The sequence below is a fragment of the Erpetoichthys calabaricus genome, chromosome 12 (assembly GCF_900747795.2).
Source record: "Erpetoichthys calabaricus chromosome 12, fErpCal1.3, whole genome shotgun sequence".
NCBI lineage: Eukaryota > Metazoa > Chordata > Cladistia > Polypteriformes > Polypteridae > Erpetoichthys > Erpetoichthys calabaricus.
The window spans coordinates 2511442-2534448 of record NC_041405.2 but is presented as its reverse complement, the minus strand read 5'-3'; the positions used below and the strand labels follow the sequence as shown (position 1 = coordinate 2534448).

The following is a 23007-nucleotide window of genomic DNA, read 5'->3' as shown; positions in this document are numbered from 1 at the left end:
ACACAAATCAAAACCACAAACACACTCCCGTTTGGCACCACCACTCCTCCTTGGCAACCTCGTCCTCTTCCTCCCGATTCTGGCTCCAGAGTGGTGTTTGCTGGCCATTTTTATAGCCCACCCAGAAGTGCTCGAGGTGCTTGATCACCTGTTTCCGATTGCACTTCTGGGCGGGGCTGCAGAGTCATCCAGGCCGGCTCCGGGACCCATGCAGCACCCCCTGGCGGCCACCCCAGATCCCAACAGGGCTGTGGAGAACCCTGTGGGAAACTGAGACACCATCGTCAGCCAAGGAGGCTGCCACCAAGCGTCCCAGGGGAGGTACTGAGGAACCTATGGTTGCTTCCCTGGAACATATGTAGAAAGGGCGTCCCGGCCGGGCATAGGACCCGGCCGCCCGCCACAGCCTATACTTCAATTCAGTGTTTAGATTGTAACCTTTTGTTTTTTTGACTTTCAATGAGAGAGGGACAGAAATAAAAACTGCAGCCGGGACTGTTCTTGTTGCTCATTCTTTCCCTGATATGTTACCGTTACATTTTTTCAGTGATCTTCTCCAAAAATAAGCTCTTTACTTTTGGAAAAATATTAAGTGCAATTAGCCCGTCAATAAATAAATAAAACAATAGAACCTGTTAATATAGCCCAATTCCTATTGTTTTCTGAAATGACACCCCTCGGACTCCTATTTTTTTCTTGAGTCTTGTAAACAGTCAAAGTAATCGACTGCCCCCTCGACATTCTCAAACTGTAAATTCAGTTTTGTATCCAAAACCTCGGTGCTTCGTTTTTTTTTTTTTTTTTTTTTTTTTTTAATCTTGTCTCTTCTGTCATGTCCCCAGGTTCCTATGTACAGATCTGGTAGTGATGATTCCTGTCAAAGCAAAGGTGTGGCGGGTACAAATGTACAGCTTCACCTACAGCAGCAAAAATATGCAGCAGGCAGCAGTTGCTTAGTTGTTTTTGACATTTCTTTCTATTCTCCATTAAGGAAAGAGCACAGGTGATCTGGTAACAACACGGTAAAATAATGTTATATACACAATATTCTTGGAACGTGCCAAGCATTTAAAAAACGAATAAAAGAAAAAAAATGATCAGGTTCCGTAAGTACCAGTAAGCGGCAGCAGCATATCATCTGAATGGCGGAGGCAGCTTAGAAATGTGGCATGCGCATTCGATGGCACTTCATGGCGCACATGCGCTGTGGCACTTACCCGCGAGGTCTCGTCTCATCCAATGTAAACCGCGTTTCTCTGTAGCTCCGCCTCTTGCCGTTCACACTCTGAAGATAGATACCACTCAGTCATTTTCTCACCCGCTTACTCTTGAACTGGTTTGCGGGCGTCTGCTGGATCGTTATTACTAAATTCTTGTCTGCGCCAAAATAAACAAGAGAAAATTCTCAACCCCTGTAAAATAGCAGAGGAGTCGAGAGCGGAATCGACATCAAGAAGGGTCCTGCAAAAACCTTGGAAAAATGCAGAGTGAAGGGAGAAGCAGAAACTCGCCCAACACGCTTCTTCGAACTGCAGATTTTTAAGAGGAGGCGAAAAAACCGAGCGGCCGTAACGGGAAACGTACTGCCAGGGGAGGACTGGGCGACACGGGGGGCGATCAGCTGAACTGGGAGAGATCAGGTGAGACATCCGGAGCCGATGAGCTTGGGGGCCGCGGGGTTATTAAAAAGCAGCGAAGAAACAGAAAAGAAAAAGAGGAGAGCCAGGTGGGCTTACAGCGGCAGTAGAGAGCAGCAGAGAAAGAAACGGGGGGCGTGGAAGGGGGCTATTTGGGATTTTTTTAAACAGACATTTAGACAACGGTTTTCAAATGAAGTCATAAAAGTTTCTGAAATTAGAGATTAGATGAGAGTAGAGACCTGGTGGAGGTGTGCGTAACTGGAGTTTTATTAAACTGAAATATGTTGCAAATTTGACAGAATCTCGGGGCATTGTTGTGACAGCACGAGCCGGGACTTCGGGCGCGACAAATGGTCGTTGCATCGATCCTGTAATCAATAGGGAGCTTAGTCTTATTTATATCCCAGTTTCATTAGGTGAGTGAGAATGTGGGTTTATGCAACGAGTCTCGTTAGTGCCAAGCACCGCCTCCGCACTTCTCTTCAGACCATCGGTTGGCCCTCCACTCATACGCTTTGATCCTGAGAGACACCTTCATTCATGGCTGTTATTACGAGGACGACGATCAGCCATTGACAGTCAAAGCAAAGGACGAATTGGGAAGCCTGCATTGATCATTAAATGTTTGTAATTGTAAACTGTCAAGTACAGTATATTATACAGTACGCTAAACCCACAATGTTAGCGGGTGGTGCTGCGCAGCATGGGTTTGCGTCCCTGTCCTTCCTACGGTGCAAATGGTCTGGAGTAATAAACCGCTATATAAATCTAAAGAATTATTATTACACTTGATGAGTTGTCAATTTCAAATTTTAAACGTTCTGGTTTTTTTTTTCAGCAAATAAACATATCGCGCTCGGACTGTAGGCCTCTGTATAACATCCCAGGACCACAAACTTGATCCAAACGCAACGTAATCCCCAACGTAAAAAAGCACTGCGTTTTCTTGTCACGAATAACAAACATTTAATGTACATTTTAAAACTCCATATAAATTTTGGTCTTGGCGACTCCAACATTCTGAGAAATTAGAATTTAAATATCTGGCCTGTAACTTAATTGAAGGATCTCTGTAATGAGCACGCAAAAAACTTGTGCATATAAAACAGAATCATTCGTGATTCGCATTTACCATTCTTGATCTACTGTATGTTCAGTACACTCACACGTGTACCTTTCGGCGAGGGGACAGAAACTGCAGAGAGCAGGAGTGGCTAATAACAACAACAACAATAATAATATAATAACAATATAAAAATAATCAATACATTTTATTTGTATAGCGCCTTTCCCATACCCAAAGATCTGCTGTGAAACTAATGAAACTTGTAAACGTCGGGGACCCGGAAGCGACTTTAGTCAGCATTGCTTAAACATTCTGTGTGTCTGCTTTACATAAAAAGCGGTTATTAATAAATGATTAAATTAACAATATGGTGTAATTCAATACAAAATAATAGTTAAAATAAAAATGAAAAGGTTATTAAAGTATCGTGCAGGCTAGCCATAAATTGGAAAACATCTGAATTTAAGGATGTTTTATCCATTCATTTTCCAACCCGCTGAATCCGAACACAGGGTAACGGGGTCTGCTGGAGCCAATCCCAGCCAACACAGGGCACAAGGCAGCAACCAATCCCGGGCAGGGTGCCAACCCACCGCAGGACAAGGATGTTTTATTCTAAACATATTTAATATAAAATAATATAAAACACTTCACATTTATGACAGAAATTACAATTTTTATTACAATTATTTATGTTAGCCCATCACAGCCCATAATTCCTTGATTACAGTGATCTGGAACAACCCCATTGAAGAAGATAACTGTGGTTACCCAGTCCTAGTTGCTGGTTGTGAAGAGACCCCCATAACAGTTAAAGCTTCAGGGCCCTGAAAATGTACATCAGCTCCTGGCAGAGAGAGAGAAGAGAAGGTGTTTGTAAAGTCACGGTGGCTGACTGATATTCTGAGACTCGTTAAAGAACGACGTTGAAAGAATTTCAGTATTATGGTACGTCACGTCTCGCATATTCTGGGAAGAAACAGTTGAGTGACGCATGTGATGGACGTAAACAAAAAGCAGGAAACTTGTGTCCAACTTTGTTAATTTTTTAGTTTTAACTTAACCATAGTCATCTACTAGCAACATCCCCATCAAAAGAGTCACTTAAGGAGGGAAAATAACAGAAGCAGCCAGCAGCAAAGCGAGGGAGCTTTTCCACAAAGTGCACTTAGCAGTAAATGTCCATTTTAACTTGGATTAACTGGCGACTGGACCAGTGTGAGAAAACAGGGATGATGGCAAATCCTCAGCCTTGAAGATTTGGGATCTCAACCTACAAGACTGTATCTTAAATTAAGCACTTTAATGCTCTAAACACATGTGGCAATAAACTTGACTGGCACTAGCCGTCAACGGAGGGAACACACAAGCCCAAAAAAGATATTGAGGTGCCAACCGGGTGGCCCTTTTTAATAACGGGCGCACAAAACAAGAACAAATGAGCAAAAAAGGCCGAAATGCCTCCAAAATAAGGGCGAGTCAGGTTGTGTAGAGCGATCACGGCTTTAGGTCGGAGCTCCGTCTGCTCTTTTCCAAAATGAGACGTCTGTGCTTTATAGTCCCTGGACCGAAAGGGGCGGAGTCATTTGCCTGCATTAGGCGACTTCTAGGAGCTGTGGCTGCAAAAAAAAAAGACAACCCCCTTAGCAACAGCACCCCCTTGTGCCCAGAGGTGTTAGTGCTTTCTTCTGGTGATCCCCGGAAAGCCCTCTGACGTGCATACATGACACACTTAAACAGTATTTAGAGTACACTCACACGGGTGTAATTCTTTCCCAGGTTTATGAAAACCCCACCAGAGTTATTGTGCTGCAAACACGACTGGAGAACAAAATTACCGGCGATAGGGGCAGTTGAAGTCAAGATGGAGGAGGATGTCACAGAGAAATGTTTTGAGGGACACCACAGTCGTGGTGATGTTCAGAATCCCAGAGAAATATGTTAAAAGAAATAAAACATTCACTTGTGCAACAAAACAATGCTAAACAGAATACCCCAAAGGGGTCCCGTCTTCCAGAATTGATTGTTATTGTGTCAACAGACTTGAAGGCTGTAGGAATAATGATAAGGTGTGGAATGAATCTGACATGCAGTTCAGAATTCTCAGTAGCTGTGAAAAATGTCATCAATTGCAACCAACCCTTAAAATTTCAGTTGCCACTTCTCTAGTTTGGCTCCTATAGCATTGTGTTCTTATGTATCATCCCAAAATATGGCAGCAGAACTTTCTGGCTGACTGATTAGAGCACCATCCAGGCCGCAGTCATGTGATCTTAAATAACAGGCTGTTGTTTATCCCACCTGTTGCTTTCCTGAAGCTGTTACCCATAATCCCTGTTGTGGGGCATCCAGTAAATGTAGTCATGATGCAGACCTTAAATTATTTGATAACCAAAAATTAAGGTGTATAATTAGAGCAAGAGATAAAACCAGGCCCTCCACCAGAAGGAGAAGTAAGTTCTCATAAAAAAATAAATATATATATCTGCAGTTCAGAAAGAAGTGTACCGTTTTAAATAAGGGTGAATAACGATGTTCGTGCCATTTCTGTACTATGACCAGTGTGGAAACCAGACTGCAATTTCTCAAATTGTGCTGCGTAAGGTGGGACTGAAGCTGACTGGCGACTACAAGGGTTTTTAGAGAGTTAAGATGGGGGGCTGTCAGAAGGCAGGGCCTGTTAAAGCCCATTGCAGCACTTCTCGTGTGATTTTGGCTATACAAAAATAAATTGTATTTAAATTTTTATTATACACACTTAAATAAGGAAGTGTTTAACAATAAAGTGCAAGTTTATTACCTACTTTAGATTCCGTAAATGTCTATTAGGTGTGTTTAAAGTCAAGCAAAATGACTCCTTTTATTGGCTATCTAAAAATATTAAAATATGCAAGCTTGTCAACTCAGGTCCCTTCTTCACAGTTAGCCAATAAAAGGGGTCATTTTGTTTGACTTCTCACTGTATTCATAATGGCTAACACGGTACAACACCCTAGTACTCCAGGTGTGTTTAAACTAAGTCTGTATTTCTAAGTTTGTCTCTTTATCTTCCCACACAGGCCCTCCTGAAGGTACCAAGGTGATGGCCCACACTGGATTTGACGCTTTGACCCCCTGTAGTGACAGTGCAGATAGAAGCACAGGTTCTGGAGTCTGGAAAACTGAAGAGGTAGATGCCGAGCAGGTTTATGGAGACATTAAGGATGAAGACGCTGAGATGGACATTATGAGAAGTTCAGATGATTGTATGAAGCAGGAGTCCATCAGTATTAAGAAGGAGGAGGAGCTCAGCATTAAAGTGGAGGTCACAGAAATGGAGCTCTCTTCTGCCATTAAAATGCAGATGTCTCCTTTGCCGTGTACAGATGAAGATTTATCAGCTGACCATAAGGTTAAGGAAAGCCATCTGGGGTTGAATGTGGAGGTCGGCCAGTCATCATCTCGGCAAGAGTGTGGGACTGGAGATGAGTTTATGAATGATGACACTTTAGGAGTTGACTTAGAAGAGAAAGCAAGTGAGGAGCAGGGTGTAGAAGATCAGCACACCTCTGAAGAAAATCCAATCCAGCAGAGGAGCCCCACAGGAAAAAAATGGAATCGGCGTGCTGAATGTGGGAAGACGTTGACCAAGGCATCGTCCCTCAAAGCACACCAATGCATTCACACAGGAGAAAAAACATACGAGTGTCCTGAGTATGGGAGGACTTTCAGGAGGTCACTGCAGCTTAAAGCTCAGGAGGGAATTCACACCAGAGATGAACGGCATCTGGATTCAGACCACGGTAAGTGTTCATACGAGGGATGTGCATAAAGTTTCTGCAATTGAATATTTTTGTTGGAAACGGTGAAGGCGGGATTGAGGAGTAGTAATTGGACGTTTAAAAGTTGGTACGACGCTGGGAAAACTGTATTGCAAATGAAGGTGACTCTAGAAAAGTGATGTCATTTGTTTCTGAAATTCCTTAACAAATAGTTACAAAAAGTGTGGAAACTTTTTGAACGTCATCTTATTTATCTCCATGTCAGTGTAAGGTTTTCCTCAGATAATGTAAATTTATCTTAAAGGTTTGAGTTATCGTCATAGTGAATATCTTGTTCTGATTTTTATTTTTTTCTCATCCAGCAATTCCTGAAGATTCTTCTCAGGATGAAGAAAGAATGTCTCATTTTGGAATCGGGCCGGAGACTGAGATGGCACAAAAAGCTGCAGATTTGGACTTTTCCAAAACTGTACCACAAAATTCTAGTTACATTAAGCAAGAAGATGTCCCGGATTTGACTTCTGGGGTTTCAGACAATGGAGGGAAACAAGAATCCACCAGCATTAAGGAGGAGTTCATCGGTGTTAAAGAGGAGGCCTCTGAAGTGGAACTCTCTTCTACTGTTAAAAAAGAACTGCCTTCTCCAGTATCCTCATCAGACCAGTCCTCGGACTCAAATAATTTAACGGATCATGAAATACAACAGAATATTCCAAAAGAAGAAAAGACACATCAGTGCACTGGCTGTGGAAAGACTTTTATATTGGATCCAAGCCATAGATTGGAAGCGGGAAATCAAACAGAAGAAAGGCCGTATCAATGTACTGATTGTGAAATGGCTTACAGTCAGCGTGTACAAGTTACACCTCATCCAGAAACTCACACGTGGGACAAACCTTTCCAGTGCAAAGAATGTGGAAAGAGTTTCCGACTGAGCGCATTACTTAGAATTCACGAGAGAATTCACACTGGAGAGAAGCCTTACCAATGCAATGAATGTGGGAAGAGTTTCACACAGAGTACAAGCTTTAGTCGTCACATGAAAATTCACAAAGAGGAACAGCCGTGCCAGTGCGATCTGTGTGGGAAGACTTTCAGCCAGCAAAGATACCTCACATATCATCAGAGAACTCACTCAGGAGAGAAACCGTACCAATGTAGTGAATGTAGCAAGAGTTTCAAACACAACGCTAGCCTTAGAATTCACATGAGAATTCACACGGGGGAAGAACCGTTCAAGTGCGATCTGTGCGGGAAGACTTTCAGCCATCGAAAATATCTCACACATCATCAGAGAATTCACACAGGAGAGAATCCTCACCAATGCAACGAATGTGGAAAGAGCTTCTTGCTGGGTGCGGGACTGAGGAATCACGAGGGAACTCACACTGGAGAGAAACCGTACCAATGTAAAGAATGTGGGAAGAGTTTCAAACAGAAGGCAAATTGCAGAATTCATATGAGAATTCACACGGGGGAAAAACCTTACCAGTGCACTGAATGTGGGAAGAGTTTCATGTGGCATGCCCACTTTCGACTTCATTTGAGATACCACACAGGTGAAAAGGCGTACCAGTGCAGCGATTGTGGGAAGAGTTTCACACACAGGTCAAATCTTAACCAGCACCGGAACATTCACAGAGGATTAAAACCTTACCAGTGCGGTGAATGCGGAAAGGCTTTTACACACCGAACAAACCTTGTCCAACACCAGGAAGGTCACACAGGAGAAAAACCTTACCAGTGTAACGAGTGTGGGAAGAGCTTCAAGAGGAGAACGAGCCTCAAGGAACACTCGACTTTTCACACAGGCCAAAAACTTATTCACACAGGAGAAAAACTTTTAGAATGCAACGAGTGCGGAAAGCATTTTGCACACCAGGAAAATCTGACCCGTCACCGTAAAGTTCACCAAAGAGGAAGGCCTTACCAGTGTAATGAATGTGAAAAGACTTTTAAGCAACGTGGACACCTTTTGGTTCATCAGAGGTGTCACACCGGTGAGAAGCCTTACCAATGTGCTGAATGCGGAAAGAGTTTCACACAGCGTATAAACCTTATAAACCACCAGAGGATTCACTCGGATGAAAAACCTTTCCAGTGTACCCAGTGTGAGAAGAGTTTTAAGCAAGTTTCGGGCCTCAGAGAGCACCAGAAAATCCATGCAAAGAAGAAACGGTACCAGTGTAATGAATGTGAGGAGTCATTCAGCCGGATTGCACACTTCAGACAGCATCAGCAAATTCACAAGTTGTGAGGGCTGATCTCGTCAAGGCAGAGCACAAAACAAAGTAAACGGAGATACCCACCTCAAACAGGAGACTAACTTGTGTGTTGATATCAGGAGGACTTTTAGCCAAACTACATATTTACAAAAGAAGTCACCTGGTAAAGAAAAGTCTAGAAAAAGAGTCCTTAATGGAGTTGAGGACTTGAGCTAAAGTTTTGGGTCTTATTGAAGTACTTGGACTCTCAAAACCTTAAAGAGAACTTTAATGTTGTGGGCTTCACTTTAGAAACTTGGTGTCCAGTTCCACCAAGGAGAAATTACTTAAGGATTACACCAAAAAATCAAACTGAATAGCAGGTGACTTTTACCAATGTATGTAAACAGGTGGGTGGTGCTGGTACCTTTAGTACAAATATGGTCAAAGTTTATGGTTTCGGGACCTCCAAAGGATGCATTGTGGTACTAAAATAAATCTCAAATAAAGGGTATTTTTCCCCCTCAAATTTTCAAAGGCCACCTTTTTTATTTGTCAATAATAATGTTGTAATGATGAGAGGGCCGTTCTTAGGCAGCATGTGTTTTTTTCCCTGTCTCAGCACAGAAAAATCGGGGCTTGCAGTTTTTACAAATGAAAACCATCAGCACAACAGCGGCACTGCCCAGACTGTGGCTGTAATTGTGCAGAGAGTTAGGGCTGCTGCTTCCAGAAGATTGGTGAAGCTCAAAGAGGACCTGCTTAGCAAGGGGGTGTCCTTGGGCACACTCAGTGCTCCCCAGTCAGTCAGCTTTATCTTAATCCAGCTTTTAGAGGGCTGGGTTGTTGAGTATGCTTATATGCGTAGATTTCAAACAATGCACCCTTGGTGGTGATACATGCTATTATCCCCTTGGAGGTCAGACCACGATGTGCCACTCTGCTGCTCCAGGGTGCAAAGATGAAGCAGGGAAGCACCGATACAGCATGTCGGCACACTGCGAACCCCGAGTACAGAATAAGCTGGGAACGATGCATGTCTTGGTAAGTTTAAATGCTTGCACAGCTCAGGAATAATCAGATTGATTGATTATATAAATATATATCCATCCATTATCCAACCCGCTATATAATCTGATTATATAAATACATATCCATCCATTATCCAACCCGATATCCATCCATTATCCATCCAACCATTATCCAACCCGCTATATAATCAGATTGATTATATAAATATATAGCAATCCATCCATTATCCAACCCGGTAAGTTTAAATGCTTGCACAGCTCAGGAATAATCTGATTATATAAATATATATCCATCCATCCATCCATCCATCCATCCATCCACACAGAATAAGCCAGGAGCGATGCATATCTTGGTAAGTTTAAATGCTTGCACAGCTCAGGAATAATCTGATTGATTGATTATATAAATATATATCCATCCATTATCCATCCATCCATTATCCAACCCGGTATATTGATTATATAAATATATATCCATCCATCCATCCATCCATTATCCAACCCGGTAAGTTTAAATGCTTGCACAGCTCAGGAATAATCTGATTATATAAACATCCATCCATCCATCCATCCATCATCCAACCCGCTATATCCTAACTACAGGGTCACGGGGGTCTGCTAGAGCCAATCCCAGCCAACACAGGGCACAAGGCAGGAACAAACCCCGGGCAGGGTGCACACACGGGACAATTTAGAATCGCCAATGCACCTAACCTGCACGTCTTTCGACTGTGTGAGGAAACCGGAGCACCCGGTGGGAACCCACGCAGACACGGAGAACATGCAAACTCCACGCAGGGAGGACCCGGGAAGCTAACTGCGCCACCATGCCGCCCATATAAATATATATATATATTTATACAGTATATATAAATTTAAAACCCAACGTCCGTCTGTCTATATGTCTGCCCGCTTTTCACGAGAGAACTACTTAACGGATTTAGATTTTGCGAGTTCTCTCATTGCGCTAAGTATCATAGTGCGGTTGCGGCACTGGTTTATTGGCACGAATCTGGGAGGGGGGGTGTGGCCCTCCTCACTCACGTGCCATCCTCTGTTCGAGTCGCCACATGTTGGAGTGTACCTTGTCTCTGCTTAGCTAGTGATACCTGTTTGTTCAGCACAAATCATCAGCTAGAGATGAGAGAGTAACATTTGACATTTTTGAGAGAGAGATCACAGCTACGTGTGTTTTGGAGGGTACCTGCTCATTGGCACAGATATCAAGGCCACATGCTCTTCTCCCCACGGGCTGGACGCTCTACCCTCAGAGCTCAACACCATCAGATATGGTGCCAATCTTTGACGTTAGAGCGTACCTACCTTCCACTTGGCCAGTGATACCTTGCCAACTTTTTACATTTTTGACAAAGAGATCACAGCTACATTCTCACCCCTGATAGCAAAACCAAAAATCTTGTGTATCAAGAGGCCCACGGATACGAAACCTATGATTAAAATTTCTTCTCAATACAAATTATTACATTTTGTGATTGATTTTTAAAGTTTGTCCTATTTCACTACTACTGTATTTATAAGTATGCTGTACAGTATATAAAGTGATGTTTATGTCAGCTAAACAGGAATTTCACACTAACTTACCAAGAATGTCTCTTACAGATGGGGTCACGCAGAAGAGCTTTTAGTTTTACACATTTGGAGGCTATCGTGATTTTGATGAAAATGAAAGCCCTCAGGTCCTGCGGTGGGTTGGCACCCTGCCCAGGACTGGTTACTGCCTTGTGCCCTGTGTTGGCTGGGAGTGGCTCCAGCAGACCCCCGTGACCCTGTGTTCGGATTCAGCGGGTTGGAAAATGGATGGATGGATGAAAGCCCACAGGGTTTTTGATTTACTACAAATGTGCCCAGGAGTGCTCAAACAAGACAGCAGAGAAAACTGAAGTTCATCCTGCAAAGTGACGCAGAGAGCCAAGCAGAGGTCGTGTCGATCAAACACGCAGACAAAAAACTCAAAAACATTCACTCCTAAAATTAAAAGTGCTGGCGTGGCTCCTCAGAGTGATACTATAGGGGAAACATTTTTGATTCCAAAAGCACCATCCAGGTGAAGATTCCAGAAGGATCCTTCACTAATTTAGATCACGAATAGATAATAACAGATTTATAAAATAGCCCTGGCTTCCTGGCATTAAAAGGGCTCTTTGGTTTGGTACCTGCAGCAGGCAAAGTGGCGCTTTTCGTGATTTGTTGTATCCTGCTGCCTAATGTACATTGAAGATTTCATATTTTCCACAGGTTAGAGACCTTAACAAAGCCCAAAGAACCAATTCCACATGAAAACAACTCTTCATAGATTGACACGGTTCTTTGCCAAGCAATGGTTCAATGAAGAACCACACAACTCGGTAAGATCCCACGTGCGTAAATTAGAAAAGTTACAAAAGCAGTTCCAGTAAAGCCCACCAGAGGGGGATATACTGCCAGTCTCCGGGTAGATAAGCGGGCAGACGTAGAAACTTCATCATCAAAAAGGTTTTATTCTTAAAAAGAAAAATACTCTTAACGCGATGAAGCTCCGAAGAGCACAATGGCAAAGTGGAGCTTCTTAAAAACGCAAAACAAAAGTCCAAAAAAAAAAAACCCCAAGGCCCAGTCAAACAACAGAGCAGAAAGTCTAAAAAATTCAGTAAATCACAACAAGTAGTCGCTGAAGCACACCACCTGTAAAGTGCCATTTTGAACCTTTAGTTTAAAGAGCGTAACTCTGAATTCACTTTGGTCGCAATGGCAATGTTGCTATGAAAATGCTGAAGGGGGTCATGGCCGAGATTTCCATTCTTTGTGCAGACTTCTCTAATGTTAACTTGACTTCTCAGTTTCTTCAAGTCTGCACTCTTTGGTACTAACTGGGGAGACATGCAAGTCCATGAACCCTTCTCAAAACACACACACAGAATCAAACAACAGGACGTTGGTAACAGACGTCTGTCTCAATTGGCATCGGACCACCGTGACACCCTCTGAGATGGTCGTCGTCTCATAAAACCCAGCACTCGGTGCTCAAGAAAATCTCTTGGCTCTGAACTGCCAAAACTGAAACGACAACACGTCAAGTTTGGAATAAAACAACAGTGAGGTGAAAAAGGACAATTGACAGTCACACCGACTGGACACGCAGACGACATACACTACACGAATCGAACCCAAGACCCTGAGGCCAGTCCAGTAGTAGCTCAGGTATGAAGACCACCTACCGTATCGTGGTCCACAACTGGAAAAAGCCGGTTCTGTAGATACTACAGGATATATACTCAGCAACGTTTAACTGGCCTAAAACTTTCTTCTTGTCCCCTTACAGCTGTCCCAACTGCAATGCCTACATAGCAATAAAACTACAAAGTAGGAAGTCTGGCTGGTCGAAACGGCGATTTTTCACACTCTTGCTGCACTTGACCTGATACTAGTTATACAGATGTTACACAAAGCATTCTTGGAACGTGCAAAGTTAAAATTAAGTGTTACGATAAATTACAAGAAATTATGCATTGCAAAAAATAAAAAAGAAAATTTTCCGGGATTCCTAAATACCAGTAGGTGGCAGCATCACACCGTCTAAATCATTGAGACGGTTTTTAGAAACGGAACATGTGAATACGACAACGCTTCACATCAGACATGCGCAGTGGCACTTCACCTTCGATGACGTCAGTGTCTGGTAGGTCCTCCTTCTGCTGCTCACAACCTAAAGAAAGCGCAACTGCTCCGTTTTCGTCTTTGCTAAGGTACATTGAAAAATTCCCAAATCTTGTAAAGTAACGGTGGAGCCGGGAGCGACATCGGCATCAGGGATCGTGTTGTGGAAACTTTGGAGAATTCTGGAGCGAAACGAGAAACAGGTGGAGTTGAAGATTCGCCCCGTATGCGCCTTCAAGCAGCAGATTTTTAAGAAGAGACGAAACGCCCGAGTGGGCGAAGTGAGGACGGACTGGCCAGTACAAGCTAAACAGGAGGTGAGCGGAGACCAGTGGACTGGACTGGGAGAGACGGGGTTATTACAAGCAACGAAGAAACAGAAAAGGAGAAGCGTGGCGAACAAGGTGGGCTTATAACTGGAAGTTAGAAGAACATGGAAAGAAATGGGACGTTGGGGGTGGGGGGATTTAGGATATTTAAACAGAGAAGCAGTGGTGGTGGCGTGACGTTTCATGAATCACTGAATCATTCCGTTAAAGTGCTTAGTGGAAATGATTCATTTCTTGATGTTTCATATAAACACTACGCCATCTGTTGGCAGCACGTGAAATAGACCAAAAAAAAACTATTCCCACTGAGTGATTTGGTGTCTCTCACCAGACATCCATCCATTATCCAACCCGCTATATCCTAACTACAGGGTCAAGGGGGTCTGCTGGAGCCAATCCCAGCCAACACAGGGCGCAAGGCAGGAAACAAACCCTGGGCAGGGTGCCACCCCACCGCAGGGCACGTACACACCAGAGGCGTAGCTAGGGTTTTCAGCGCCCGGGGACAACTGAAGATTTCGCGCCCCCTCCTGTTTGCCAAAGCGCAATGGGGAAGCTAAACTTGGCACCCCCTGGATGCTGCGCCCGGGTACAGATGTCCCCCTCTAGCTACACCACTGGTACACACACACACACCAAGCACACACTAGGGACAATTTAGGATCACAAATGAATCTAACCTGCATGTCTTTGGACTGTGAAACCCACGCAGACAACATGCAAACTCCACACAGGGAGGACCCGGGAAGTGAACCCGCGTCTCCTAGCTGCGAGGCAGCAGCGCTACCCACTGCGCCACCGTGCCACCTCACCAGACATTCAAAGAAAATATCGTGGAAATTATAAATAAATGAAGATCTTTGTACGCTTGTTCTTTACTGAGCAGCGTGTCTTTATAATAACAATATTACTGTAACCACAGTCACTTTATGAATAATGCATCAAATGCGTATGATTATCGGCTCTTTGGTCATTTTTTAAATTTTTGCTGGAATGCCACTATGTCTGTGCTTACAAAGTAAAGTGGAAACGCATCAACTAAGCAAAACTCGGTACAAGTGTTTGTGTAACCCGTGGGTGAGGAGCGTCAGGAGAAACAGAAAATCAAATCATGATAAACGCTTAACGCTTAATTCATTTTTGTTTAGAAACACCCAGTTTCTTATTGTATTAGAGCTGGGATGATTTCTTATTTTGTAATATTTCTCCTGCCTTTGACAATACACACAAACCCTGCTGCTAGCTTGTAAAGCCGTCTGGGAATCATTTTGTGTTTTTTCTCATTGTTTAAGTGTTACCAGCTAATTATTATTATATTTACTGGCTGTACTAGCCATCTATGATGGGTTGAACCCCAAGTAATCGACATAGTCTTCCACGTATTCAGTGTTAATGTTTGCACTGCTCCATCTTTTGGAATGTATTTTGTAATGCATGTACTAGTAAGATCCATTACCTTTTTCACTCCAACAGATGGTGCTTCACAAAACATTAGCACTGCTTTTACGAATCCCATACCAAATAGCACATAACAAAGGATGGACACAGACACTTGTCCTTGTTATTATGGGGGATTCCCACCATGACATGTTGCACCTCCTCCTCCTCGCTCCTTCCTCTTCTCATGCAAAGTGCGGTAATACCTTATCATCAATGACGTGTCATTTTTGTATCCCGTTTCCTTGGAGCACAATAAACAATTTACCTTTGGGGGGGGGAAAAAAGCCAATGAAATACAGTGCACAGTTCTTGACATTTCTAACCCGTGAATTATCTGCAATGATGTCTGGTGCACTCCAGTTCTCTCCCTCCAATCCTATTAAAATGGGAGCCCACGTACTGCACTCACTGTACTGGTTCCTTAATGGCAGTTTACTGGGTTGTGTGGTGTTCCTGCAGAAGCATTGCTTGATTAAGCACCGTCTCATTCCGGAAAGAGGGTCTTGTTCAAAAAGCGGACAACATCTCCTTCTTATTGTTTGTTTTAGACTGGCCTACCCCTACTACAAACCCTGAACTTAAGGTTCGTGGGGGGTAAGGCCCGGTACACCACGGTCCCTAAACTTAAAAAATTACAGTAGGTGCCTAATCTTAGAATAGTGTAAGGGTGCCTCATTTTAAAAACAAGTGTCGTCCGTTTTTGACATCTGCTTTTTGAACAAGACCCCCAGAAAGGGTTCTTTGCATATGAATTTGGTGTTTTGGGATTTCAGAAGGTGACTAATATGTATAAAGTATACGCAGTTACCTAGCAGGATGGAACAGATGAAGAAAACCTGAATGTCTCCTGTGTTATTGTACGCAGTAAGAGTCCTTTTAATGTTACCTTATTGGCTGAAATAAGATGGAAGGGCTTCCAAACAGAAGCATTTTTCTTGGTGAATTCTTATCAAAGTTATTCAGAGAAGGCGCAAAGTAAAGGCAGATTTACACTTTGGCATTGAGCCTATGGTGTACCCGGACGTGACCTCCTTAAAAATGCTTCGACATGGACCATACGCTGACCCCGACAGCTCTGATTGGCCAGTTTGCAAACTGCGTATTTCATGAGACATGGTTTCATTTGTCTTCTTCGGTTCCTCAGATCAAAGTTTTAGTTGATGCTCATCTGGTTGCAGTCCTAGTGTGATGTCATTTTATCTTCACGCATTTCATTTTAATTTTTAGTATGCTCACTTAAATACAGCAAAGTGAAATAATGAAGTGTGAATATCTTGTCTACTTATAGTCTCTTTAACGTGTGTCTGAACTAAGTCACAGTTTCTAAGTTTTGAGCTTTGTCTTCCCACACAGGCCCCCCTGAAGGTGCCGAGCTGATGGCCCACACTGCACTAAACACTTTGGCCATTTGTAGTGAGAATGGCGACAGAGGTGCAGGTCCTGGAGTTTGGAAAACTGAAGAGTTTACTGAGCAGCCTCATGGAGACGTTAAGGATGAAGACACCCAAGTAGACATTATGAGCGCTTCAGATGATTATGTGAAGCAGGAGTCCATTAGTATTAAGAAGGAGGAGCTCAGCATTAAAGTGGAGGTCACACAAGGGGAGCAGGAGTCTCCTTTAACTGACCACAAAGTTAACGAAAGCCATCAAGGGTGGAATCTGGAGGGCAGTCCGTCGTCATCTCAGCAAGAGTATAGGGCTGGAGATGAGCCTGTGAATGAGGGGACACAAGGGGCGGTGGGTGAGGAGCAGTCGGTAGAAGATCAGCAGAATCCTCAGACCTGCAGTCGACTGCAACTCCTCCAAATCCAGCAGAAGAATCGCAAAGGAAAAAAGTCCAATCAGTGCGCTGAATGTGGGAAGACGTTCACCAAGGCATCGGCCCTCAACGCGCACCAACGCATACACGCAGGAGAAAGAATGTATGAGTGTCCCGAGTATGGAGGGTCGTCACCGAAGCTTAATGTTCACGACAGAATTCACACCGGAGGAGAAGTGGATGAGGATTCAGAGTGCGGTAAGCGTTCACATTTATCTGTGTCAGGGGCTTTGCTTTTTTTAAAATCTTTTTTAAAGGCTTACAGTGGATATAGAAAAGGACCCCCACCCCTTTGAAAGTATTGACATTTTGTTACTTTACAGCCTAAAATAAAAACACATCTAAAATATTTTTTTCAGCTTTATTTACTCAATGCAACCTACAACACCCAAATCAAACATATAAAAGCAACAGTTCAGAAAAACGATAAATTAAAAATTGATAAGGTTTGAATTGATAAAGGATCAGTCACCCCACCCCAGCCCCTCCATGTCTGTACTTTGCAGAGCCCCCTTTTGCTTTAACTCCAGTCTTGTTTCTGTTGGGCTGCTTCTGTATCCGTATGTTCTGTTAATATTTGCCCACTCGTCTGTACAGAACTGTTCAAGCTCAGTCAAATTAGAGGGTGACCCCTGTGGTCTCCAAACTCCAGTAGGGTTTAAGTCTGGGCATTGACTCAGCCATGCAGGTACATTCACCTTTTGTCGTTTTGTTATTTCAGCCATTGTGTGGTCAGTTTGAAAGGTGAACCTTCTTAAGAATGGCCACTGTCTGGCAGAGTGCAGGAGGCTTTCTTCATGAACGTGATGGTATTTTGCCCCATCCATTTTTTTTCCTTCTACCCTGACAAGTACCCCAGTCCCTGCTGCAGATAAACACCCCCACAACAGGACACTACCACCTCCATGCGTTACTGTTTTGGATGGTGAGCTGTATTGACTCCCCCACCCCTATTTGATGTTGAGGCCAAATAGTTTGATTTTTGCCTCGTTCTGGCCATGACACATTTTTCCACTTGGCCTCAAAAGCTTTAAGGTCCATTTTGGCAAAGCTCAAATGAGACTTGATGTGGCCTTTCTTGAGGAGTTGAACAACCCTTTCATACAAGCCACATGTGTGGGATATCTGTAATATTGTTGTCACATGAACACAATGACCACTCTCTACCATTAAGTCCTGTAACATCTTGAGAGTTGCCATTAGCCTCTTGGTGACCTCCCTGACCAGTTTCCTCATAACTCTTCCATCCACTTTGGAGGGACGGCCTGATCCAGGCAGGGTCCTAGTAGTACCAGACCCTTTCCACTTCTTGATTATGGATTTTACTGTGTGCTTCTAGGGATTGGTAAAACCTTTGAAATCTTTTTGTGTTCATCTTCTGACTTGTGCTTGTTCACAACTTTATCCCTGAGATCTTTTGCCTGCCTAAGGTAAAGTCATCTCTGATGGAGGATCACGGGAATCATCGGGTAGAGGGGTCCTTTCATCAGATTGGCTGACTAAGCTGTGGAATGGTCAATAGGGGGGAGGCAGCTTGATGGCCGAGGTCTCCAGGACTATGAACAAATCCAAATTGTATTATGGGACATCATCTACTGTTGAATTCTGCTCTGTACTTGTAATATTTCTATTGCACTATTATATTGCTGTGGTGGGCTGGCACCCTGCACGGGGTTTGTTTCCTGCCTCGTGCCCTGTGTTGGCTGGGATTGGCTCCAGCAGACCCCTGTGACCCTGTAGTTAGGATTAAGTGGGTTGGATAATGGATGGATGGACTTTTATATTGTATCGAAGATGACTTGTGTTCTGTTCTGTGTATTGTGTTGTATTGACCCCCTTTTTTGACACCCACTGCATGCCCAACCTATCTGGAAAGGGGTCTCTCTCTTTGAACTGCCTTTCCCAAGGTTTCTTCCCTACTAGGGTTGTTTTGGGAGGTTTTCCTTGTCTTCTTAGAGAGTCAAGCACAGGGGGTCTGTCAAAAGACAGGGTCTGTTAAAGTCCATTGCGGCACTCCTTGTGTGATTTTTGGGCTATGTAAAAATAAATTGTACTGTATTTTGGAAGTGTCTTCCCACCCCTAGTCAATTGTTTCCTTTCGGTTGCACTTCCAAGTGCTGGGATGTTCCAGGAATAGCCATTTGCATGGTAAACGAATCAAAACGATTACAGGTTAGCTTGGTGTGCAATGTAGAAGGTATGTATGTGTACCTTCATAATGAATATCATGATCTGATTGTTTTTATTTTTTCCTCATGCAGAATATCCTAAAGGGTCTTCTCGGGACAAAGAAGGAACTTCTCATTTTGGCCCCACGTTGGAGACCAAACTAGAAGAACGAGTTACAGGTTCACACTTTTTCAAACCTCTTCCACTCTTTTGTGATCAAATTTCTAGTTCCATTAAGCAGGAAGATATTTCAGATTTGTCATCTGGGGTTTCCGACCATGGAAGGAAGCAGGAGTCCCTCAGCATTAAGATAGAGGAGTTCATCGGTATTAAAGAGGAGGACACAGAAGTTGAAGTTTCTTCTACTGTTAAAAAAGAAATGCTTACTCCAGTATCCTGTACAGAGAAGTCTACGGACTTGAATATGACAGATGATCATGAAATACACCAGAACATTGAAAAAGAAGAAAAAACACATCAGTGTCATAGGTGTGGAAAGAGTTCCCCATTGGATTCAGGTCAAAGATTGCATGTAGGAGATCAAACAGAAGAAATTGCTTATCAATGTATGGATTGTGAGAAGTCTTTTAGTCAGCGTCTACAACTTTCACATCAACAAGGAACCCCCACAGGGAACAAGCCTTACCAATGTACTGAATGTGGGAAGAGTTTCAAACAGAAGGTATTCTTTAAAAATCATATGAGAATCCACACAGGGGAAAAACCTTACCAGTGTACTGAATGTGGGAAGAGCTTCCGACTGGGTGCAGTCCTGAAAAGACACAAGAGAATTCACAGCGCAGAGAGACCCTACCAATGTAGTGAATGTGAGAAGAGTTTCAAACAGAAGGTAGGTCTTAAAAATCACATGAGGATACACACTGGGGAAAAACCTTACCAGTGTGCTGAGTGTGGCAGGAGATTCCGGTGGAATCCCCACTTTAAACTTCACTTGAGGTCTCACACAGGCGAAAAAGCGTACCAGTGCAGTGACTGTGGAAAGAGTTTCACACACAAAAGAAATCTCGTTGAACACCGCAAAGTTCACAGTGGATTAAAACCTTACCAGTGTGGTGAATGTGGAAAAACTTTCATACGGAGAACAAACCTCTCCCAGCACCTGAAAGTTCACACGGGAGAAAAAACGTACCAATGTCATGAATGTGGAATGGGTTTCTGGAGGAAATCGTATCTCGAAGAACACTCGATGTTTCACACGGGCAAAAACCTCCTACAGTGCAGTGAATGCGGAGAGCATTTTACAAACCAAAAACGTCTGAGCCGCCATCATAAAGTCCACCGAGGAGAAAGACCTTACCAGTGTAATGACTGTGAAAAGACGTTTAAGCAATATGGGCACCTTATGGTTCATCGGAGGTCTCACACAGGCGAGAAGCCATACCAGTGTGCTGAATGTGGGAAGTGTTTCACTCAGAGTGCAGCGTTTACAATTCATCAAAGAATTCACTCGGGTGAAAAACCTTTCCAGTGTTCGGAGTGCGGGAAGAGTTTCAGGCAGGGTTCAGGCCTCAGACAGCACCAAAAAATTCATGCGAAGAAAAAAAACAGTAGCAGTGTAAGGAATGTTGAAGGTCTGTCAGCCAAAGCTCACACCTCAGATGTCATCAGTTGATGCTTATGAAGTGAGATTCGCTCCTGTCAAAACAGAGCAGAGAAAATTAAATAACACACATGAAGAGATCAATCCTAAAGGAGACCTTATCATTGTGATATAGTAGACTGAGAAAGTGTTCCAACCCTTCACTTTCTGCACACTTAATTGTGTTGTACATTTAATTTTAAATTGAAGAGTTTGCCACTAATGCTCATTAATCAAAATTTATTAAGAATTTAAAAAAGGTGTTGGTTATTCCACAACCATGCAGAACCTACCATCTTTTTCCTTTACCACCCTCGAACTATACTGCTGCCTCCCTGATCTTCCAATACTCCTTCGTTGGAGTCCACCCATGTAAAACTGAACTGACTGGACGTTGTTTAGAAAGGCACACATGTACCCGTGGATAGAAGATCCTACAAGTCACACTGCAGCTCAGGCGAAAAAGCAAACCATGAAATCCAAGGAACTCTCTGTAGACCTCTGCGGTCACATTGTGGAGTGGCACATATCAGAGTAAGGGGAGTGAACCATTTCTACAGCCTTTTGAGTGTTGTCACAGTGGCCTCATTAATCATGAAACTGAAGAAGCTTGTAGCTTCCAGGACTCTTCCTAGAGTTGACTGAGTAACTGGGCAAGGAGGGCCTTTATCATGGAGGTAATGAAGAACCCAATGGTCACTCTAGCTTCAGATGTCCTCTACTGAGATGGGAGAACTTATGCGAAGGACAACCATCTCAGCAACACTTACTGTTTATGGTAGAGTGGGTCGATGGAAGCCACTCTTAAGTAGAAGTCATATGACATGTTAAAGGACTCTCAGCACATGAGGAGAAAGATTCCCTGGTCTGATGAAATAAATATTGAAGACTCTGGGCAGAACTTCAAGTATTATGTCTGGTAAAGTCCAGACCCTGCTCACCACCTGCCTAATACCAGCCTGACGGTAATGCATGGTGCTGGCAGCATCATGCTACGGAGGTGCAGATCAGGGTCAGGATTGAGAAAAGGATGAATGCAGCGGTCCTTGAAGAAAACCCTGCTCCAGATGGCACACCACCTGAGAATGGAGCAATGGCTCACCTCTCAATGCAACAATGACCGGAGAAGAACACTGCTGGTATGGCTTCCAGATAATCCTCTGAGTGGTCCAGTCATAAACCCCATAGGACATGCGAGTAGAGACCAGACGATGGCCATTTACAGAGGCTTCCCATCCAATCTAATGGAGCTTGAGAAGATCTACTAGGAAGAATGGGATAAACTGCCCAAATCCAGGTGGGCAAAATTTGTACAGAGTTACCCAAAAATACCCAAAGGTGGACTTGCTGCAAAAGGGGCCTCTCCACAGTACTGTAATAAGGGTCTGAATACTTCTATGAAGTTTAGATTTCAGTTTGGGATTTTGAATATATTTGCAAACCTTTCTGAAAACTCGTTTTAGATTTGTCAAAATGGGTTACTGAGTGCAGATTGAGGGGCAATAAAATGGCAAATGTTTCTATTTAAAATGAAAATCTACAACACAGTAAAGTGCAGGCGTCTGAGTGCGTTCTGAATCCACGGCAAGTATAGAAAGACTTTGAGTCACAATACATCTGCTAGAATTCACCAAAGAAATTGCACGTTAAAGAAAAGCCCAGGGAACAGATCAACAGGAGACGAGGAGCTTAAACCACTTTGGGTCTTAAAGTTCATGGGCTCTGAAGTCAAAAAGAGAAGTTCAGTGCGGTGGGCTTCAGTTTGCAAACTGTGTCATCAAGGAGAAATTGCTTAAGAAATAAACAAAAAAATCAAATTTGGTGATGTTTGCTTGAACAACCTGTGACTTCTACTGTGCCAGGGTCCATCGGTCATGGAGACGTTCAGATTCTCACTGTTTCTAAACCGTGATTTTATTTTGGGGTCACAGAGACATGTATACGGGCTCAAATGAATTGGTAAAAAAGCATATATTATACAAGTGAAGAAGTCAAATAAAAATATTAAACAAACAGTGTGTACTCAGATGAGAGGAGACCTTTGGTTCTGGTCTCATCACGGCCCTTCTTAAAGGTTTCTGCTTCCACTCCATGTCTTGGTATTTTGTTTCTGAAGTCGCACAAGAACTTGTGTGAAGAAGTGCATCCCGGCGTTTGTAGAAATTCAGTAAAATTACATTCATCCATCCATTATCCAACACGTTATATCCTAACTACAGGGTCACGGGGGTCTGCTGGAGCCAATCCCAGCCAACACAGGGCACAAGGCAGGAAACAAACCCCGGGCAGGGC

At 43.4% G+C, this 23007-nt stretch overlaps 3 protein-coding genes across 4 annotated transcripts in view; 2 read left to right on the top strand and 1 right to left on the bottom strand.

Moving 5' to 3' along the window:
* The window catches only part of LOC114661677 (uncharacterized), an 80362-nt gene that overhangs the window by 32914 nt on the left and 24441 nt on the right, over positions 1 to 23007 (bottom strand).
* On the top strand, positions 1548 to 9174 carry LOC114661679 (zinc finger protein 431-like). Its single transcript, XM_028814843.2, has 3 exons — positions 1548 to 1640; positions 5766 to 6488; positions 6830 to 9174. The coding sequence occupies exons 2-3, from the start codon at positions 5789 to 5791 to the stop codon at positions 8722 to 8724; spliced, it is 2595 nt and encodes an 864-aa protein (XP_028670676.2). The 5' UTR covers positions 1548 to 1640; positions 5766 to 5788; the 3' UTR covers positions 8725 to 9174.
* On the top strand, positions 13341 to 22886 carry LOC114661682 (zinc finger protein 883-like). Of its 2 annotated transcripts, XM_051935145.1 has the most exons (4): positions 13341 to 13760; positions 16479 to 16840; positions 16880 to 17144; positions 19208 to 22886. In XM_051935145.1, the coding sequence occupies exons 2-4, from the start codon at positions 16502 to 16504 to the stop codon at positions 20746 to 20748; spliced, it is 2145 nt and encodes a 714-aa protein (XP_051791105.1). In that variant the 5' UTR covers positions 13341 to 13760; positions 16479 to 16501; the 3' UTR covers positions 20749 to 22886. The 2 variants fall into 2 exon arrangements, with proteins under 2 accessions (XP_051791105.1, XP_028670680.1); XM_028814847.2 differs by having other exon boundaries at positions 16479 to 17144.